This window comes from Mustela erminea, chromosome 1 (genome assembly GCF_009829155.1).
Source record: "Mustela erminea isolate mMusErm1 chromosome 1, mMusErm1.Pri, whole genome shotgun sequence".
NCBI classification, from domain to species: domain Eukaryota; kingdom Metazoa; phylum Chordata; class Mammalia; order Carnivora; family Mustelidae; genus Mustela; species Mustela erminea.
This window is the reverse complement of record NC_045614.1, coordinates 117821246-117844503: the sequence shown is the minus strand read 5'-3', so window position 1 is coordinate 117844503 and position 23258 is coordinate 117821246. Positions and strand designations below refer to the sequence as shown.

Here is a 23258-nt window from a genome sequence, read left to right as displayed (position 1 = left end):
ACTCACTAGTGGGATGATACTTACTCGGGCCTATACAAATGAGAGTTCACTGTCTGGGTAGGTTTAATTCCAGAAGGATGTTCAAATAAATTGTCATAAGAGGAAACAAGTAACACATTTACGTGACAGAAAAATGAAATTAGCTCTATAATGTTTCCAATATCTGAAACTTTTTGTCATCTCAATCACTTGAAGGGGCTGCCTAAATTTTAATTTTACTGGACTTTGGTCATACACAGTATTTCCAGCCAGAACTTTGAAAAACCTTACTCTGAAATAGATGCTATTGTTTGAAAGACTCCTTGTAATGTGACTTGAGATGCAAAGAGGTAGGTAGGCATAGAGAAATGATTTATATGGATAGTGGTGTGCTACTGTTCACAAAGTTGCTTGGGTAAACTACACTGCGGATTCTTCTAGAATACAAACCTATGTATTAGTTTATGTGGAATATTGTATGTCCTCAACTTTCGTTTAGTTGCAAAGATCACTCTCCACTTAAAACGTACCCCAGAGAGAAAATATGCATTTCACTGTAGTGAAAATGAGCTCTACTTGAGGATCAGTTAAAATGAAAGAATTACCGGCTGTGTTGGACGTTACTGGCCTTGCTATTGCCTCCGATTTGGTTTCACAGAGAAAGTCATCGATGGAGGGACTCAAGAGGGGTCTGCTTTCTTGCTGCTCATTCACCAGCTGAGAACAAATGAACACAGGTATCAAAGGGCTTTGTTAAACTGCAGAATAGGATGAATTACAACGCAGCCTTGCAACGAAATGAGAATAGCAAGCCTATCAATCAATAAATAAACAAATAAATAGGGAGGGACAAGAAAGAAAAAAAAATCAAGGGATGGGGAATGAGCCTTTTAGCATTGTCAACATATTTTTGATGCAGCCAACTTCAGTTTTAAAGCTCAAGCTTTTTTTTTTTTTTCCCTCCTAGAACTGTTTTAGAATTATTCTCTGAATTTCAAATGTAGAAAATGACTCTTCTTGAATCACAGTTCCTACTCTTCAAGTGGATAAAATGTTACTGAGACCCGGAAGAGTGGCCTCAGACGCTGAGGTGACACATTCTGATTAGGGCGGGCAGTCCGCGTTGTGTGATTAAGTACGCACACACAGAGCTCTATGTGTGCGGATCAATGTTCTCCTCGCCTCTCTCTCTTAAAAAGCTCAAGTCATCTATGGGCACATATCCTTCCTTACATTTCCTTGGGATGCTTCTGTGGTTCATGACAAGCATTATTTGGGGAGAGTAGGAAATACCTATACTAACTGTATAGGTATCCACTAGATATGTTTCTGAAAATCTGTATGCAAAATGGATTTCTATCAATTCAGTTGTCTTTTCCCATTGGCTCGTTCCCTAATTCCAGAAATCCTTCAGTGTGATATTTAGTCGGTCTTTAATGATCAGTGGCAGCCAATTATTTACTTTAGTTCTTTTGCACCTCTTAGAATCCAGACTTCCTTAGGTTCTGTTTCCATGGGTAAGGGAAATAAATATACTCATGATATGCAAGTGGTTAATTCCTAAATTAACTGTCTGAGTTTTTCAGGAGTTTTTAGATTGGCATTTCTTAAAAGGGGAATAGCTGTCTAGTTTTCTACTTGTTCTAAGAAAAAGATGTGCCCCCAAATCTCTAGATTTTCAAATACTGACTTGTAAGGCTGTATTTTGAGAGATGAAAATGAAGTCTTATTTTATTTTGTTTCCTCATTTTGGATATATTTAAATTCTTTTGTAAACACAGGGACTAATAATTTATTCCTGAATCACAGCTCTGTGAGTAGATGTGTAAAATGGGCCTAAATTAACTATAGTTTTAGAAGACCAGGGTGTTAGATCTCCACAGATACATTTAGTTGTAAACACTAAAAAATTATAGTCTGAATTTGATAGGAGATTTCTAGAAATGCCCTTGTTGACATAGATATCTAAATGGAAAAGCAAAGGAAAAGGCCCACTTAATTGAGAGGCCTTGTCCTTTTAGGCAGGTCTGTTTGTCAAAGGTAATAGGATTTTTTTTTAGAGCCTCTCTCTTCATGAAAGTTCAAACTTATTTTCCGGAGGAAGCACTTGTAGTATTCTCAGATTTTCTCAGCACAGGAGGAAAGAAATATCAAAGAGGGGGATGCTTAGGGAGTCCCTCAGGCGCCCAGAACGGAGGCATGGCTTCTCCTTTGCCTCATAAGGCCTCTGCCTCTTCCCACACCTACTATCTAGTTTCCCAGCACATATCACACCCAGACTGAGGGAGTGTCAGGTCTGCCCAATTCCCATAACTGAGCTGTTCCTTAAGCAAAATAACAAACTACATTCTGAGTCCATGTTTTTCAAAGTGGAGCACAGTCTGCCTGTTGGGAAATGCTGGGGTTGGAGTGGGGGATGGTGGCAGGTCTCTGGGGTGAAAAAGATGAAGGGCCAGATTTTAGATAGCATGGAAAGCTAATTTGGGAATTGAAAGTTTTTGGTTTTGATGGAGATATGGAAGATAAAACAAGAAATATCATGAACCCGTTTCTTATAAGCTCTGAGGTTGGAGGCTACATCTTACTCATACTATCTTTCACAACTTCAAATAGAATGTTTTCATGTAATAGGGGATCAATAAATGCCTACCAAATGGGACAGTGACTTTGCAGAAGCTGAGGATATAAAATATTTGTTTCGAGCAGTCCAATTTTGAATTCTGTCTTCAGCTGGATGAATTTGAGAATCATTATTTTAGCCAGACCAAGTCCTATTTTATTTTTATTTGTATAGATAGGAGTAGCTTTTCACATGACCCCCTCCTCATTTTCAAACAAATCTATGGTTTTTCTATGGTGACCTGAGAATAAGTAAATCTTTTAGGTCATAAAGGACACTTGCAAACTGAGCTGAGCTGAATCCCCCAAAGATTTCCCTTCAGCTTTGCTTCCAAACTGTATGCCATTTATTATCTCCTTTTTTAGCGGTGGGATATGACTTACTGACTTTTGCTTAGAATTGCTGTCTTCAGTTTGAAAATGCTTTATGAACTTACCTCATTTCATCCTTTGAGTACAGAGTATATTGATGTTATAAAAATAATAAAACGTGAGTCAAAATTTTTCCACTTTTTAAAATAATTAAGTTAGAGTGATTTCAATTTGGATCAATCAGATTATCATATCTGAGTTAAAATGACCCACCTGATTAGTTTTTAGGGCCTTTGTCTCCTCACTTTGTTTACATTTAAAATGTTCATTTCTTATGTTCCTCTTCTCAATATTTAAATCAGTTCAAGCCTTTCTAATGGTGACAGATTCTCACTTCTTTTTCAGGACCCCATTCCACTGGCACAAGGTCTGGAAACCTTCTTCAGCAGGAGGCAGTGAGGGCCTTCTTACAGTATCTCCATGTTCCTAGGTTTTACCCAGTCTTAGACTTCCATTTTACCTGATTTCCTCCTCTAAGACAATGACCCCTTTGAGGTCATAGGGATCTTACCCAGTTAACTTTTGTATCTTATAGCTGTAGTTTAATAAATACTGACTGATTCATAGTCAAACTGAATGGTGAATTGTACAAAAGAATGATTACATGACCATCTTCAATTTCATACTGGGTCAGTTCATAGAGAAGCCAGTAGTCCTCAGAAATGTAGACCAGTTTCCTGGCAGGTTTTAAATCATAAATCTAAGTCCACTTTCCCCCAGCTTCACATTATTTAAAAATTTGGGAACCTAGAGTTACCTAAAGATTCATTTCCAAATGCAAGTGTTCTACCAAACAGTCAAGGATGCTAAGAGTGAAAGCCTAATGAGAAAACTAAGGGCATAGGTGTGCCCCACGCCATCCTTGGAAGAAGGAAATAGACCAGTACAAATGGGACGCCAGTGACACTTCAAGATCAAAACTACTGCCTCACTCAGGGGTTTTAAATCAGAGATGCAAATTTGAAGACTTTGAGGGAAAACCCTTATATGATCAGTGGGCATTGGAAACGAAGGGAAACTGCAGGAGTAAGAAGATAGTTGAGTACTTGCATGGAGGTGTTCCCTGGTCACCCAGAATTCAACTGACTATTGAAAATTTACACTTGCCTTGTAATCATAGGTTGTGAATGAAATATTCAGTCCAATGCCTTCAATTTACTTATGACTTAGACCAGTCAGTTGATATGGCTAATATTAGTCACCAAATTAGTTCTTATTTTATATCAATACTGTGTTTAGTATTGAGCAGAATGCAGATAATCACATCCAGCTTTAATAAATTATTGTCTATTTTAAAACTTTATCTAAAAATGCATTTGACTTAGTTCAACTTGAATTTCTCTAATTTTGGTGTTAAAAATTTGAATTAATTATGTAATCTAAACTATAGGGGAGTATTTAACTAAGATGAAAGTAGAGTATTTTGCCTTTAAATACTGCCTGTTACTTAATTCCAGTGTATGTTTATATATATAGTTTATGACTTTAATCTATGTTTATTTACCTTTAAACAGTATACTGCTTAGGTGGTTCATTAAAAAAATATAGAGCTAAGTGTTTGTGATAACTTCTATCACTAAGAATTAAATCCAAACCAAAATACATTTTACATGATAAAACAAGTTCTGTAAATGGCAATAACTCATTATCCCATACGTCTACACTCCAGGTTGATGATCTCAAACTGTTGCTTTGGTTTAAAGTGAAATATTTTGTATTTATTTTTAAATATTTTAGTAATTAAAGAATAGTTTTAAAAGTTAAAACACTGAAGCTAGTAAGCTGAAAAACAGTTGAAAAGTATCTTATAGCTGAATTGTTGACCTAAAAAATTGGTAGTAATATACCATGTCTCTAACCTCATCTAAATAATAGAAAAAAATGAAGATTTTTCCTATGTTTTATATATATATATATATAATTTTAATATATATATCTTTATGTATTTTGGAAATTCCTTTATTATTTATGACATTGTTGATTAAAATATGTGTCATTTTTTAAATAGGTTTTCATTCATAATTTTGTAATTGCACTACTTGTTTATGGCTTTATTAGTCCTATGCAAGTTTAGAAATTTGTGCAATGCCCATCAAAATAGTGACCTTATCAAAACTAATGACAAGTTTTGTTAACTGACTCAATCCATTGAAAAGACAAGACGACTCACTAGATCATTAGCATGCTTCCTTTAAGTATACATACTTTGAGAGTTTTGTCATATATAGTAACTCTGACACCTGACAGAATTAATTTCTTGTGAGCTGGTAATAGTACTAATGGTTCTGCTCTGCTCTCCTCCCTCTACCTATGTTCCTACATGGGTCCCAGGGGCGCTTCCAGTAAAGGATAACCATGTAATCACTTTTAACTATTTGACTTGATCTAAATGTCCACCGACTAGAATTACTTTCTTGACAGAAAAGTTAGACTTAAAAATGGGAAAGGAACAGATATTACTGTTTACAGCTTGGGCAGTACCAACACTGACGCAAGCTGGAGAACATAAAGCAATTATATCAGGCTGGTAACAGAAATCCAAACAAGATTATATTTAGTAGCCTTGAGAACATTTTTCCAAACAAGGATATTATTCTTTTTATGTTTATCAGACACAAAAATATTTTCAGTATCAAGGTATAAGGAGTGGGGACAGATAGAAACACAAAGGCTAAGCTTGCCAAAAAAAAAAAAAAAAAAAAAAAAAAATTCCCCTAGCAAGAAGACATCTGAAATACATAGTTTTAAGATACTATGTTCTGTAACAAAAAATGAATGGGATGTATTTTGCTAAAAAGAAGTGCCAGGGGATGTGGTTAAAATGGAAACTTTTGATGGTTCCTTATGAGAAAAAAAATTTGCTAACATAATTTCATTCTCATAAAGAAGAATAATTTTTTATGGCACAATCAATCCTTTGGCACATAGTTGATCCTTCTATCCTCAAACTGGATTAACTTATTACAGTCTAGAGGAGTGTTGTACAATAGAACTACCATGAGAACCTGATAATTTAAATTTTTCTAGTAGCCACTTCAAAAAAATTGAAAAGAAACTGTTGAAAAATAATTTTAAGAATGTATTTTATTCAGCCCAATGTATCAAAAAATGATCATTTCAACATGTAATCAATAAAACATTATTAATGTTATAGTTTATATTACTTTTCTTAGGTCTAAATCTTCAAAATCGGGTGTGTGTTTTATACTTTGAGCACATCTCAATTGTTGGGAGCCCCAAAGCACTCAATAGCCACATATGGCTAGTAGCTCCAGTGCTGGACAGCCCAGGCCTAAAGAAACCGTTTCCTTCAAAGACTTGAGGGCATATTACTTTTCCTTCAGATCTTCCATTAATGCACACTTGTTTACATACTGCTTGACTTAAGGTGTTCGTGTAGGACAGCATGACCCTGAGCTTCTATGAAGTACTTGACATATGTTTGTTAATACAGAATTAATAACTGAATTAAACAAAAAGCAACTTTCAGGGGCCCGGAAATTTCTGAATTCAGGTCACCCGGCCAACTCTTCTGTTTTAGTTCAATTTGTTCAGCATACTATACATGACTTCACTGGTGTATGTTTGGCTAAATCCCTCTAAAAGTGATTGTAATAATCACATAATACAAAAAATCCTTCAATATAAACTATTCTACACTTAAAACCTGTTGACCGAACAGTTATTAAACAAGTTATGAACCCAGGGTTTTAAGAACTTATTTTGTACTTAACTAGTTATGGTTGTCCTAAGGACATTGTTGAGAGAGCAGCAATTAGCTTCAGACATATCTGGAATCTATGAATGAGCAGCTGGCTTTGACATACCAGTGATGAAGATGAGTCGATGTATTCAGTATTATGTATTCATAAGGGGCTTTATAGGAGATGCTGGGACAAACATATTTCAAGACACTAATACATTCACACAAGATAACAAGTAAGAATGTGGTATGGTGCACAGACTGGATGCTATGGTTGCTATGAGAAGTACTCACTTTTTCAGATCATTCTGCTGCTTTTTGGCTTGTGCATGCCACTGGTGCATAGCAGGAAAGAAGCCACTTGTGTACAGTGGAAAAAGTATGTCAACTAATAAAGCTGCATTTGACTGAGAAATAATTGTATCACAGCTGTCACTGAATTAGTTCCATAAAGTCATCAACACAACAGGTGCATTACATTTTATGAATCAGAACTCTGCTGATTCATAAACTACCCAGTATGCAACAAAAAGATGATGCATCAGAGAAAGCATTACATAATCTTCATGCAGTAAAATTGTAACTAGTACCTCAAAAACAGTCAATGCAACATTAGACAGGGATTAAAGAAGGAACTTGCTACACACAAATGTTCTGAATATGAAAAAATGGTAATAATCACAATTTCTTTTCTAAATTAAAAAATAAAAAGTATCATTTTGCATTAAATTTTAAATTCAAGCTTAAGTTATAATGGCAATTTTGGATCTTTGAAAGGGATTACTGGAAAGCACATAGCAATGCGTGGTTTAGGGAAAAGAATTTTGGGTGCTGGAGCCTGTCCTAACTTGTGATATTCTGAATGATATGTTAGAGCACAACTATGCCAATGGAGATTCTGGGTAGTTCTTATCTGCTAATGAACATGGCTATCATTAACCAAGAACTCCCAACTAGTTCTCACCTCCCATAGCATTTACCTGAGGAATTGTGAGCTGAATATTTTGGACACGGATTCTACAAAGGCCAGGAGATCAAGGTAAAACTGTATATGTTTTACTCTATAAATTATGTAGGGAATGGAGACCTTGGTAAATATGAAGAAATTTCTTTCTAACTACTACTCCTCTGTGTGATTGGGAAGAAGCATCTCTTCTTTATGGATAAAAAACTCGCAATACAAATTTTATCCCAAAGTCCTAGGAATCTGTGATAACTTTTATTATTATTCAATTTTGATTGTTGTATGTTGTTATGATTTTCATTACTTACAACACAGTGTTTAGAATAAACTAAAACCACACATGTTGGCAGCAGCTGAGGATGGGATCTGATGATATTCTAAAAATAAGTTGCCATAATTTAGCTTTTGATATAAATGCCTTTCATGAGGACTGTAAATGGACATGTTTCTAATTCTAGACATGTTCATATAATTGGAACTGAATCACTGCATTTACTATTGCATTACAGAGAAAAAGAAATGTTTAAGATAACAATCTAATCTAAATTATAAGATAAATGCAAGTAAAAATATTTTTCATTTAAGAATTTAAAACTGATAGTTCCACAGAGTGGTGATGAGTATATTATACATATTTATGTGGATTTTACAGGGTGTTTCAAAAGTCCCTGAGGACATACAGGATTCACAGTCTCAGCGTGTCTTTGCATACAAATGCAAACTTTTTTCTATACTTGTTATAATAAATGCTGAAAATGGCTCTCATGCGCTTATAATAGAGATGATATTTTTGTTGCCAAGGTCACTAAGTATAAGAGAGGTCACAAATGCCATTTTCTGCATGGGGACTCAGGGACTTCTGGCTCATTCCTGTAAATTAGTTATCCACATAAATATGTATAGACATATATGTAGTATGCATAGTCACAACATAAATATATTTAACATTTAAGAAAATTTAGATATTCTACTGGTAAACTGACATATGTATACAATAGAACTTGTATTTATTCACAGGAATTTGATTTTTTTTTTTGGTTGTTGTTCAAATGTACCATTAGCTTAATTGTTATTTCTTTCCCAAAGTTAACAAGATTCCTTTATAAAGTAGCAACATGGTTTACTTGCACATACATTTTTTTAAAACTAAAGTTGAGTAATGAAAATTAACATCCACAAATAACTAAATGATGGAATTTTCCTTTTTTATTTTTTTAGCAATTTTGGTTTTCATTTTATATTGTATAATTGTTTCATTGAAACTGTGTTTTTTAAAAATTGGTTCAAGTTAATGTTTTGTTTTGTTTTGTTTTGTTTTTTTGCTAGTTAAAAATCACAATGTCTGATATATTAACATATGTCAGCTTCCTACAGGAACCCTATGGGTCTGCCCACCTGTGATGTCATAGTTAGGAGGGGCTTTTCTTCAGCAGACTCCTCCCTCGGTATCTCCTTCATCACCATGGCAACAGCCTTATCTGCCGCCCTAGAGCCTTTTCCCTATAACAGTGAAATCAACAATGACTTGTGTCAGGAGAAATTTTTACTTATTATTACAAGATATTCTAATGTTTAAAGAGCAATCCAACATAAATGAAGAGGTAGGCTGCTGCAAGTGAATCTTGAGGCTTTTGGCTGAGGAGAAAACACACAAAATCTGAAAAGAGATTATTTGTGAACTTTTAGTTAGCTACTTTTTCACCTTTACAGCTGACATATTTAATTTTAACATAGTATTTTATATGTATAATATATTTTAAGGCAATTTACATGACATGAACATAATTTTTATAGTATTGATTTAAAAACGCTATGGATTGCCTAGTTCATTTACTAACTGTTCTTATAACATCCTTAAATGTTTTGCATGACAGTGAGGAGTCGGAGATAGGGATCAGGATCAGTGTCTGACTCCCCCAAAGGGATTTTGCTGGGTGGTCCCTGGACTCTGTCATTTTTTTAGTGGATCGGGCATGAAAAGAGTAAAAGTGTCATAAAACTTCTAAAAATTCTTCAACAGCCTAACATCCCAGAAATTCACCCAGCTTGTATATTTTGTGGAGATGGTATGATCTTGGTGAAAAATTTTTCAACTCTCAATGATTTTGAAACCAAAGAATTTTAATAGGGTTTTAGAAATGCCTTTTAATTAGAGGATTGCGAAGAATCTAGGTATAAATAAAGGATAATAAATAGTTGAAGCACTAATACATATATCCCCACATTTTTTTTGTCTCATACAAGCATAATTTTGGACTATAAAGGGGTATGCTGGCTTTTTGTCTTTTTAGTTTACTGGATTATTAAGTTTTTGTGAGTAGATGTGAATGGAAAAAACAAAACAAAATATCACCTTCATAACCCAATTAGAAACACCTTATACTATGTAAAAATTAAATACTCTTTAAACATTTTAAAAACGAAAGCTTCCATTTTTTCAGGTCTCTGGGCAGAGCCTCCCGAAAGAAATAATTTTATACTGAGAAGTACATATGAGTATCTGTGTTCTAAATCTACTTAAAATACAAATGTAGCATATAGGGATATCATAGGCAAAGATTAAAAAAATGGACATATGGGGGTTTGTTATCTGAAAAGGAATTAAGAGCTAGGGTCAATATTAACTCCAGAGATTGATAAATCTTGATAGTTTCTATGCAGCAAAAAAAGGATGAAATTGTATTATGATCTTGGACTCACACAGGGGTTTAAGTATTTAGAAGGTAGGTTTACTCTAGGAAGCAAAACTGCCTATTTTCTCAGGCATTGCCTTTCTAAAATGTAATGAGTGGCAGGTTTTATTAATGAAAACAAAGAAACAATTTTTCTGCAGTTATTAGATTTTAAAATGTGTGAATCTCTCTACAATGCTGGAAGTGCCTTGAGTTTGTTTGGACTTAACAGAACGAGCATTACTGAATGATAATGTGTTATCTCCACGATAGGATATCAATTACTGAGATTTTATTTAGCACATATAACAGTAATTTCCATATGTATTCTGAAAAGTTTATAAGGCCGCAATTCTTAAAATAACTGACTTCTGGAAAGATAAAGAAAGACAATGATCTACTGCATAACAAATTGGGATGCATAACAATCGCAGGTTTTTTCTTTAAGAAGCAAGGTGAACTTCCTAAAACAGAGATGCATACAATTCTGCATTCTGAGAAACTATTTATTATGGCACTATTAAACTATTTAACATTTTTTCAAAATATAAAAATTACTTGGATGAAACATTACATACTATAAAGTGATAAGGCTTTAAAAGCTACACTCATTTACAGACTAAATACAGTTTTTAACAAAAATCTTTGCAGTTTATTTTTTGAAAAGAGCAAAATCATTTGTGAAGAATTCTTTCCATGCTCCAAGAAGTTCTAATAATATAGCAATAAACAAAGTGGCATGCTTATATTTAAATTCCTGATATATTTAAATGAACAAATCTAATGTTACAAGGTATAATTTTAAAATAATAATAATAATTCAGAATCTGTTCTTGCGCTAAGAAAAAAAATGTCAATTGATAAGCATCTCAAAAAATTTCAGGTCAATATTTCAATATACCATTTATTTGAAATGCTACCAATCATGAGCTATATAAAGATATTTTTCACATGTGCAACTATTATGGCTAGAATTAGCAACGGACATGCCATTTTACTAAAACAAAAAACAAAACAAAATAAAAATTAGTCCTTTCATGCTGAACTCTAGAACAAAGCAGTGGTCAGCTAGAAAGGATGTATAATAAACACATGCGGTGCTTTTTATTTCTTGCAGAAAAACCCACCAAAGCCAGGGTCAGGTCACTTTTTTGAAGACAGTGCCACTTTTTCTTCAAGGTTACACCTACTACCTGAAAAGAGTCATGACACCCATGTTAGTGCCTGCTAGCAACTTTTTTTCTTTATAGCCTTTTGACTTTTGAGTTATTACCCCATGAGCCTCACTTTTGGGCAAGTGTGGTACAGTATGAGAACAGAATGGGAGGGTCTGCCACAATGACATCTCCATGGTTCTAGATATAGTGTCTAAACCCACTGTCAAATCAAATGAATACACTCATCTATCAGAGCAAGATGTCTCTTAGACCATATTGCCACCTCCACCTGCTATCTTAAAATCAAGCTGTGTTATTTCTGATTTGTCCATTTATCTTGTGGGGTAACACTTCTAGAATTCAGAACCTGTCTGAGAATTGATTTGGCAATTCATGGAACTATTCATTTTTGCTTATCAGCAGCTCTACAGGACCTACAGTAATACACCCATACAAGTTTTTTTCCTTTTTTGAAGTCAGTGGCTTAATACATTGTAACAACTGTATATGCATAATTATCCAGACTTCAAGCACAATTTTCTGAATATAACCACATCAAAGATTCAGTATTAATTTATTACCTGAAACAACACAGAGACGGCAATAATGAAATACACACTCAAGCATGTAAGTGGATTTAGATTACATTAAGCCTGTATGCTTCTGTGTAATTCTTAGCAATAACAGAAAAGAACAGAGAAAGGTTACAAGTTGATTATCACATTGGGAAACCGCCAGTAATTTATTTCAGCTGATTTCTTTTCAAATAATACTTCAAAATCACCTTTCCCCACTTGCTTATTGAATTTCTTGAGATGGTTTGACTGTTTGGAAAACATCACCATGTGGAGAAATTTCTGTTTTTTTTTTTTTTTCTTGGTGAGTTGTTGTAAGAATTCTTCAATACTTCTTGGTTTCTTTTATCATTTTGTTTCCTTCCCAGTGAAATATATAAATGGTCACTGTACTAACAAATAATAATTCTTGAGAATAATCTTTTTATTAACTTCTATTATAAGACCAGGCATAAATGAATGAAACACAGGTAGTACAGTGAACGATATTAACGTTTATTAAGAACACCCAATTTTGGCTCACTCCCTCTGTTAATATAGTATATAAACAACAGAGTATAAAATACTGAAATCACAGGATCTTCTCAGGCTGTGAAGCTACCAGATGTCTTTGGATGAGGAGGTACTGGCAGCAGGCTGGTCTCATAGTGAGGGCAACTAAATTATTTGGAGAAGCTGCTATATGCCAGGCACTCTGGCTAGGTGTTTTACCTATACGATTGCATGAAAGCTCTGTGAGGTACAAGATATCTTTGCTAGGTAGATAGTGAGGCTCAGAGATGGTGTGATTTAGCCAAGACCTCAAAGCTAGTATGTGGTTGAGCTGCCTCCCAGCCCATGTGCTTCCTTCTCTCCCATGTCCTCCTCACTGATAGCCATAGGTACAGGTTGTGTCTATCACTCAGGTTTTGAGAAGCAGCCACTTCTCAGGATAATCACTGAGTCTGGATCTAAGTAAACTTTTTGAAAAATCTTTTCTTTAGTGTGTAATGGTCAGTAATAATCAATTATCCATAACTTCACTCATGAGCATACTGGGAACAAGATATTTTTGTTTCTTTTATCTTTGTGGAAAACTAACCTACAGATTTCATGTATATATACTTCTTTTTATTCTGTAGATCTTATTAGGTTTTAAGTTGTAGCATCACTCTAATTCTTATTAAATGTTAACTCAATGCTATTAAATGACATCTTTATTAGGATTTTTCCTCAGATAAATTTTGGGTGTATGAAATACAGTATGCAATGCCACAGTTACATGGCCCATTCAAAAGCAATTTTCTAATTACAGATTCTATTACTCCTACTAAGGAAATCATAATTTAAAAATTATGTTTAGGGGCACCTGAGTGGCTCAGTGGGTTAAAGCCTCTGCCTTCGGCTCAGTTCATGGTCCCAGGGTCCTGGGATCGAGCCCCGCATCAAACTCTCTGCTCAGCGGAGAGCCCACTTTCCTTTCTCTCTCTCTGCCTGCCTCTCTGCCTGCTTGTGATCTGTCTGTCAAATAAATAAAATCTTTTAAAAAAATTGTTTATTATTTCTAATCTATCAGTAATAATCCAGAGTGTCTTCATTAGAGATATTCAAAAGAAGAAATGGAAAAATACTAAATTAGGGGAAAAGTAAAAGATTACAATACTAAACATCTCAGCTAACCCGAAATTATCTAATATATGAATTTAAAAAATAGACTTCCTTTTGTCTTAATTCTAAAAATTAATACATGCCAAAAATTGAGAAAAAGCAGGCATAAAAAATAAAAATAACAACCTTGACATTTTCGTGGATTTTCTCAATGTTTCATATTTACAGTATTGGGGAATAAACAGTGTTTTAGGATGAATGTTTTAAGAATAGGCAAACTACCATCAGCTTTATAATTATGAATGTGTTACATACATTTCTTCATATATATATGTATGCAAGCAAATACCTGCCATTGATATTATTTCAACAACACTGTTTGAAATGAAATGATATTCAGTTTTGCCTATAGCTGAAAAATTGTATATCTCATAAATTCTGGACCCTGGACTTAAACGTTCCTGCAGGAAACTGGCCACAAAAAAGGCTAATTTCTGATGGCTGTCTCATCTCTCATGTGCAGAGCCAGGATAACCTTCTTTCACTTGGAAAGGTAAATGTCATGGTAAGTGTCGTGCTGTCTTCAAACTCCCAACCTGGGAAAACGTCAGAGCAATGCTTCCTAGTGTCCTCTGAACGCCGGTGATCCCTGCCTACCATATTGTGTCCTTTCCCATTTGGTGTGTTTCTGTAGCTTTCTTCCAACATAGCGGAGGGCTCAGACCATGCTGATTCTCTCAGAGTTGCAGTCAACTCACGCCCATCCTCCTCCTGCAACAGAATATTCTCTAAATGTTAAAAGTGTTACAAGTAGAACCAGATCTCGGCATACTGGTCCCATTCTTGTTTCTGTGATTATACAGAAGGAAGCACAGATTTAGATGTAAACAATTAGGAAGCATGGGCAGAATTCTCTTAACTAGAGATTCATATGTGGAATTCATAAATCATAATGAATTCCCTATTGCTTCAGGGGTATGTTTGTAGCTAGAAATAATATGATTTTTGATTCCTTAATAGGAGAGCCAAGTTGCAGTGACCAAATTGCCTCTCTGTTTAAAATAATGACACAGGGCATTTAAAAAGAATGTTTCCATTTGAGCCTCCATTAAGTTCTTCCCTACCATCCTGTTTTTCTTCCACAGCATTGTTTTGCCAGATGACAGGCGCACTCTACTGTAGTCACCTATCCTAGGAACTTTAGGAAGTCTTGCATTCTACCATATCACTGTTGTGCCCGTGGCATCTGTCATGTGCATTTCTCTTGTACCCTTCTAGACTTTGCATGTGGTGGGGAAGGGGGGGACTGGGTGGGAGAAAGTCATGGATAACAATCTTTATGGTCTTTTTTTTTTTTTTTTTTGAACAATCTCCATGGTCTTTAACTCTAAACCTCTATCCACAAAAGTAACCAGCATTCCAAGCCCACCCATATCCACATTTATTTTCTTTGGCCTAAGTGGTTGGTGCAGGGGATATGATGGCTTTCACAGGTCCTAACACTTTTGCCTTCAGGAGCCCCTTTCTCCATAAAAAAAAAAAAAAGTTAAAAATCATGTCTTATGACTGTGTTGGTATAAAGACAAATACAATCCAGACTGGATTTATTTTTACACATTTGTTATTCTAACAGTCATTTTAGGGATTCTGTGTTTAAGAGAGATTGAAATTAAAACATTTTTATGGCCCCTTAAAAGTAGCTTAGGCTCTATGTACTGTGTCCATAGTGCCTAATGCCTAAATTGATCCTGGGTTGTGTCTTCTCAGCATTCAGTGTGGCATCCCCAGGGCTGCGATCCTGTCCCTGCAGCTGCTCTCTGTCATCCCGGGCTGCTCTATTTTTGGCCCTGGCTCCTTCCACCACCCACACAGCTCGTCCATCGTGGCTGCGCTCACCCTTACAGACCCCTTTGGTACTGCTGCTGCTCTCACTATTTTTGTTAGGATTCAGTGAGTCTCCCCTCACACTACTTAAAAACCTTACTGGGTGCCTGATCAGTGGCTTTTACTTCAGTAGTCCTTAAAACTCAGAAAACCTGGAACATTTAGGCCTGAGGCAGAAGACGTCGGCATGCAAAACTGATGTGATTCTGAAAATGTAATGTCTCCACCAGACGACAACACGACAAGGCGAAGCACTTCATTCTCTCCTGCCTCAGGGCATGTTCCTGACCATCCAGGAATACTTCTGAAGAAGTTGAGTCAACTTGTGGCTCTACTTTTATTTAAAAACAAAAAAACAAAAACAACAACAACAACTAAAACACCAAAAACAAAACCAAAACCAGCCCTCAATGACCAGTCATCAGCTGGTTCCACAGTATTCCTTGCCAATTTTTCCAATTTCTGTTCCTCAAGTGAGGAAGAGAATTGTCTGGTACTCCAAATTCCCGAGTTGTGCATGAAGCTTAAGCTTCACCCAGGGACCTGTTTATAATTCTTATTTTACAAGATGTTTTTTTGATTGTATCTCATCAATGAAACTGCCTTGAGTGGGCAGAGGTCATGCTTATTTCTTTTGAGCTGTTTTGCATGATTAGATATAGCAATAGACACTCAAGTTTACTTAATAAATACAAGTATTGGATGCTTTTTTAAGACACTGCAATCATATAATATGGCCAACTTTGACAGAAGTGAGTTCTGAATTAGATAAAAAATCTTAGAGATTTAAATAAATAAAAGTTTCAAGCATCTAATAAAATTTCATTAATATTAATAAAGTGTTGCCAAGTAAAGATGCTTAAAATTTGTTTTGAAGGACAGATAAGACTTATTTTTAATTAAAGAGATCCATTTGTCCACAATCTGTCATTTGTTTGCTCTGTTGAGAAGGTTAAACATTCTCCCATCTCACTCAGTGTGTGTCCGTGAGACTTATTTACTCTGTGAGCTTAGCAAGCTTTCTTGTCAAATGGTCAAGGTAATAGCACTCAGTTCTCTTTCATCTATAACTAGTTATGAATTAGTAAAGTTTACTACAGGTTTATTCTGATTGCTATAGCTCTAAATTACTTAGAACCTATATTATCTCAATATTTAGCTTCTCTATTATGCACCTACAAGTAATTTTTCATTCTTTTTCTTTTTAAAAAATTTTTTTTAACTTTTTCATTCTTATGGTGGTCTGGCTTTAAATAAATTGTTTTCTTTTGACCTTGCTTAGCCTTATACTGAGGAAGACATAAGTAATACAAATTTCATAATTATGAAATAAATGTAGAATGATTTTTTTGTATGAATAAATGTAGAATGATTTTTTTGTATGATAAGCCCCAAATTTGTCAGTTAAATTTATATTTTTATAAATATATTTATATTTGAGAGGCTTTTAATGATTGTGTGAAATATGTAAATGAAAATATCTTAATTAAAGGTTACTCTTATTATTTTCAGTTCCTTATTAAATATCTCACATGATTTGTTTAAACAAGTACTTTTCTGGTTTGTTTGTTTTTTTTAAATTTGGTACAGAAAGAGATCACAAGTAGGCAGAGAAGCAGGCAGAGAGAGAGAGGGAAGCAGGCTCCCTGCTGAGCAGAGAGCCTGATGCAGGACTCGATCCCAGGACCCTGAGATCATGACCTGAGCTGAAGGCCGAGGCTTAACCCACTGAGCCACCCAGGCACCCTCTGGGGTTATTTTTAAGAGGAAGGAAAACTAGAAACTAGAAACTAGAAACACAAAGTGCTAAAGATTACTTTGTTATTATTTTCTTTTTGAAAAATGTTTCCCCAAATACAAGTACTCTGGACTACTTGAATCTTACTTGCACAAACGGGTGGATGTCCCAACACTCAAAACAAAGTGAAGTGCTATGATAATCATTCATCACCAGTATTGGTAGTTGCTTAGACTTGTCTGAATCAATGGTACTTTGGGGGTAGGGAAGTTGAGACCGGGCCTCTTTCTGGGAGGAATTAGAAGAGGTCTTGAGGTCTGGTTTCTAACTGTATGCGAGTAGCCAAGCTGGTGTAGTATATAAGACCTTCGAATGTTGCAGGAAGGTGGTAAGGAAACTCTGGAGGAACCATGCACAAAAATTTGGTGTCTTTATCATTCCTCTCTTTCCCAGATTTTCTAAGACTGGAAAATTTTCCAAAATAAATACAATAAATAAGAATTCCTGTAGGTAAATATGTGGTTAAGACCACGAAACAGTTTCTGTGAAACTTACTTATCAGGGATTCGATGCCTTCCCCACCTTCTTGTCAAAATGAATGAAAAGACCACATAATAAGTATATTGTTACCAAGTTATTGAATTTGAGACAGCAAATTCATCCAGATGTCCCAAGGTAGAATTACACGGCATTTGGGTTCATGCTAGGGAAGGACCATTAGCTAGTGAGGTGGAATTCATCCGCTTTATTAATGTTTCAGGCAAATTCTGTTACTAATTGATGAACAAGTGTTGAGGCCTTGTAGCCCGAGTATTCAGTAGCCTTCTTTGCGGCATTCCTCGTTTTCTGGCAGGTGCAGGGTTTTTACCAGCTTGTTCTCCAGTTACCAAATGCCCCAGTTTTGTTGATAAAATGTAAGAAAAGTAAATTATAGAAACTAGGCCAATTCTAGCCAAGAAAGTCTCAGCTAAGGTACTCCATCTGCCTGACTTCCCTCAAACAGCTCTAAGAGAGAAGCTGCGGCTTTGGGAATTCCTATTCTGTAATTCTGGATCAGACTTGTCATCTCTGCTTACCTAGACAGTCCTCTGAGAGTCACTGGCAGTGTGGGGGTTGGCTCCTCCCTAATACCTCCCCCTTCCTTGAAAGGGAACGAACAGTCTCCCTCACCTTGTGGTCAAGAGGTAGGGAAAGTATGGAGGAATCTTGGAGCTGTGAACTCCAGTGAGGTGTGGCCCGCTGTGGTCGAGGCAATTACCAGCTAATGGATCCAGTGCAGCCTCCAAGATCAGAGGAAGAGAAAGACAGATGGCCAGGAAACATGTGGGCACCAATACCGGGACTGGAGTCAGAAGACAGGAGTTTTAAGCCCAGCTCTCTCTTTTATAAATTATTCTCTCAAAGCCTTCATGTTGCTTTCTGAAAATAGTATAGAAAAACTATCTCCTTCATAAATATGTGAGAGTTAAATAAGAGTATCTATAAAAGCACTTGCACAGGGCCCATTACAAGGTATGTATTCAATAAATATTAATTAACTATGAACTGGTCTTGCTGAGCTCATGGACTCCATGGCCTAATTGTCCTTATGAGATAGGTGGCAAAGATGCAATATTATTTTTGTGAGATTCATGCGTGGACTAAATAGTTACGACATGCTCACCACTGTGCAGTATTCCATCATCTGAATATACCACTATTTACCGATTCTACTACTGATGGACATTTGGGTTGCTTCTGGTTTTGGACTAATATAGAAAACATTGTAATGAATTTGAGTTCAGAAGCCACAGAGAACAGAAGAGGTGCAAAGAGCTGAAAAATAGCCCTGTAGAGAGTAAACAGACTTCAATAATAGCAACAGGGGCAGGGAACAGTCACCGAATGGATAAAGGTCTTATCCATGAGCCAAGTAAGTCTGAATCTCTGCAGCCGATGAACAAAGACCAGGGTTGGGATGACCTAAACCTAAAGGGACTAATAACAAAGCACAGAAATCAAGGATCAGAAAGCAACATGGGGGCACTGAGTCTACCAACAGTGGATAATGAGGAACCAGGTTCTAATGAGTTGTCATTAATAACTGTTATGGGCTGAGTTGTGTTTTCCCCTCCCATTCATACAGTGAAGGTTTATCTCCCAATACCTCAAAATGTGACTATATTTAGAGGTTAAAGAGGTAATTAAGTTAAAATGAGGTATTAGGTGGATTCTAATCCAATACAAATAGTATTCTTTTAAGAAGAGAAAATTAGGATGCAGAAGAAAGATCACATGAAGATATAGGGAGAAGAGAACCATCTAGAAGCTAAGGAGAGGGGCTTCAGACAAAGCCAACCCTGCCAACACCGTGGTCTCAGACTTCTAGCCCCCAGAACTATGAGAAAATAAATTTCTTTTGTTTAGGCCACATAGTCTGTGGTACTTATTATGGACGCCCCAATAAACTAACAGAGTAACTAAACAAGTACTTTTGAAAGATCACACGAAGTGGTCTTACCTCGGTACCTCAGTAAACTGTATAGAAATATCCAAAGACAATTCAGTAAGTAACAGGGTTATTACAAAGCTGTCTCAGCTAATTCCTTTTGTTACTTCTAATCTGATCAAAATGACTTGTAGATACTGAAAACTAGAAATTCTAAACCCAGGTGCCACAATTGGCCACTATGGTAGTGTCCTGTCAGAGACTATGACCTACTTGTCAGGGAAAATTGCCTAAAAAAAATTCAAATGAAGATTGTGCCTGGAGTGGTCGGCTCATGCCGGCAGGAGCTGTGCCTTCTCAAACTGAATTGAGGTTTTAGCCACATGACTTCAAATTATAGTTTGGAGCTTCTTGAGAAGAATTTTCCCGTGAAAAAACATTTTTCAAAGAATTTCAAAATCTGAATGCTCCAAGGAAATTATTTATTCCCAACTAAAAGCTTATTAAATTATATCTTAGAGATTTAGAGACTTCAATTAGTTCGTATGCACATCAATTAAAATAAACGATATGTATATAAATACAGAACACTTGAAAAAATAGAACAATTGGAAAGTAACCATGTATCACAGGTAGTTTTTTGTTTTTCCCCAAAACTCTTGCATCTCTGTAGTTTATTTTGGGGCAGGGCTTACAGCTTGTCTCTGGCTGTCAGAGACAGCCTGAAATGTTCTGTATGAAGATGTCAGTTTGGGATGATATCTGTAGGGAATTTTAAAGGAATCAGGAATCCTGGAGTGCTTGAATGTTTTAAATAAAGCCAGTTTTCCTCTTTCTAATCACCATAAATCTGCAACTCACATTTATATTATTACGCAGATGATGTACCAGTTCATTTTACTCTTCTGTCAAATTTTCTGGCTAAAATCATAGTTCTGATTAATTCCAAATATGGGACATGGTTATAAATACCAACAGACGCATGAAATTTGCTCTTGAAGCTACCATTTAAGGGCCTATTAAAACAGGAGAAACCACCTCTCAGTTCTGTCACCCACCACGTACTGACACCCAGGAACACAAGAGGCTGGACTAAGAGGACAGCCAGGTGGGCCATTCAGCTAATCAGTATTCCAGTGGGTTTGAAGCCAGTGTCTGTGTTGAGTCTAGGCTCATGCTCCACACTCTGTAGTACATAGTTCCTTTTTTGGAGATTCTCCTTCAACTGACAAACCAGAAAGGGAAGAAAATAGTTCAAGTCTCTACATTTTCTCTGGTATTATTCCATTTGCCTATCTATCAACTCCAAGTTGCCAAGGGATACCCTAACTCCCTGGTGTGTGGCAACGCGGCTTTATATACATGTGGTTATAGAGGCTCGTGCTAACTACGGGGTTTGTGTTGACAGAGCATGGGATGTGAAGTTGGAAACGCTGGGTCTGAGACCCAGAAACAACACTTAACGTTCTTGTGTGATCTACGGCACAGAATATTGTTTTCTTGGGGTTAAGAGTGAGAATGGTACTAATAACTGCTTCACTGACTTTGCAGGGATTTTGTGATGATCAAATAGGTAAGGAAAGAAGCATTCAATAGGCTCTAACCATTCTACAAATCAGTCAAATTCCATTAGCTAAGTAAATTATTTTCCATATGTATCTGGGTGTCTATAGTACCTGAAAGAACTATTTATTACTTTGAAAGTAATTTAATAATGTCACATCATAATGAAATGAAAAAGTTAATGAATTCCCTTAACAATAGAAATCCAAGGCATGTCTAGATCTGGGTCATTCAAGCAGCAACTGCAAAACCCCAAGGTGCCATTAGATTGCTGATGAAGTCACAGAGTGTTTTACGTGCTCTAGGATTGATAAATATAGAGTCATATCAGGAAATGTATTTAAACAAAGTTATGTAATCACAATAACAAAGATGACTGTCAACTTTCAAGGTCTAAAAGAGGATTCAACATGGAGGACTTTGAGATTACTGAAACATTTCCAGCAGTTTCAAAGCTTGGTGATGGATATTAAGGAGGAAATGTATGCCATGGATCACTGGGTGTTATACGAAACATGAATCATGGAACACTACATCAAAAACTAATAATGACTAGCATAACATAATAATAAAAAAATTCAAAGGCAATGGGAAATAAAATCAAGACAGTGCAAAAAAACCAAAACCAAGACCAAAAAAAAGCCCCCCCCCAAACAAAAGTATGTATTTCTACTAATTATTTCATTGGTTTTTTTGATGCATTATAGATAGGTATCATATTCATATCTTATTTCTACTTCTGAAGAACTAGAACAGCTTGGTGGACCATTTAGTTCATGGAGGTGTTGGGTCATTTTTATAGTCTGCTTCAGGCATATTATATGTGTCTACAGGAAATATGTTCATAATCTGTGTTCCAAGTATCTATAAATAGGCAGAAGAGTAATTTGATAATGCTAATTTTAAGTTGCCTATGAATTTTTTCCGAATCTTCTAAAAATAGATTCTTTGCTATCCTCTACATTTTCTTCCTCTGAAATCTCAGATATATATCAAAATAGATTAAATTAACATTTAAAAGAGATTTGGCCTAACCTCATTTCGTCCTGCTAAATAATGCATTATGGTCTTTTAGGTTCAAAGATAAAAGCAACTACATGATACAGATATTTCATTAGACAGACTGAAATTAATACTAACTGTAGGTTGATGTTATATATACAGAAAAAAGTAAATTTCTTTAACTTGAAGTTCTTAGCTGTTCTCATTTCAACATATGCCAAATTTTATTAAGCTTTTAAAAGATTCCCAGAAAATATAAGAGGTCTCAGATTCTCTACTTAAGCTATTCCTATAAGCACTGAATTGAAGAAAGCTCCAAATTGTTTAAATACCTATCAAAATCAATTTGTCTAAAATTTGTAATTCTCCCCCCACTAACAATGCCACATTATTTCCTTCTAGCCAATTAGTCTGTTCATGTACAGTAAAACAAAAAAACTAATTAACCAGCTTTCTCAATTAATTTTTCTAGAAAATTTCATGTTTAGAATAAAAATTAAAATCAAAGAAGTTCATTTGAAGGATTTTCAAGATTTCAAGTTGTGTCCCACAGTCCCTCTCTATTCAGCCCATCTCTGACACCTGGGGACTATTCAGTCAGGAAAGATACACTGAGTAATAGCCCTGAGGGCTCTAATATTCCCATTCTTCAAAGAAAAATTAGGTACAGTATTCTGTACTTAGTGATCTAGAAAGAAACAGTAAGACAGTTTGGAAATATTGCCACTTTAAAAAAGCTCCCCCCCCCCGGTCAATCTTGATGTGATGAAAAATTTCAATTAATTGAAGGACACACAAATGGCCCTGAGTGTTCTGGTTAATAAAAATGTTGTGGTATTTTTCTAGACTAAAAACACAGAGACTTCTTTTTAATGTCTGGTATTTAAACACTGTTTTTCTCAAATATTACCATAAAGAAGATCACTTATTTTAAAGGCCTACTTCCTGTTTTTCCCCTGTTCATCATCACAGATCTCAGTTGCTTGTGCTTGGACACTGAGTCTCACATTCTGTT

The 23258-nt window shown here is 35.6% G+C and overlaps 1 protein-coding gene across 9 annotated transcripts in view; it reads right to left on the bottom strand.

Annotated features, from left to right (window-relative positions):
* PEX5L (peroxisomal biogenesis factor 5 like) overlaps positions 1-23258 on the bottom strand; it is a 221894-nt gene that overhangs the window by 86958 nt on the left and 111678 nt on the right. For 3 of the 9 annotated variants that reach the window (XM_032340150.1, XM_032340185.1, XM_032340140.1), the window contains 3 exons: positions 11437-11502; positions 9033-9137; positions 585-696 (listed from right to left, as the gene is read on the bottom strand). The exons of 1 other annotated variant lie outside the window; for it this stretch is intronic. In XM_032340150.1, the coding sequence (XP_032196041.1) occupies positions 585-696; positions 9033-9137; positions 11437-11502 (283 nt within the window). Of the gene's footprint in view, positions 1-584; positions 697-9032; positions 9140-11436; positions 11503-23258 lie in introns of those variants that run through there. 5 more of the 9 variants (XM_032340166.1, XM_032340132.1, XM_032340176.1 and 2 more) reach the window with 3 other exon arrangements.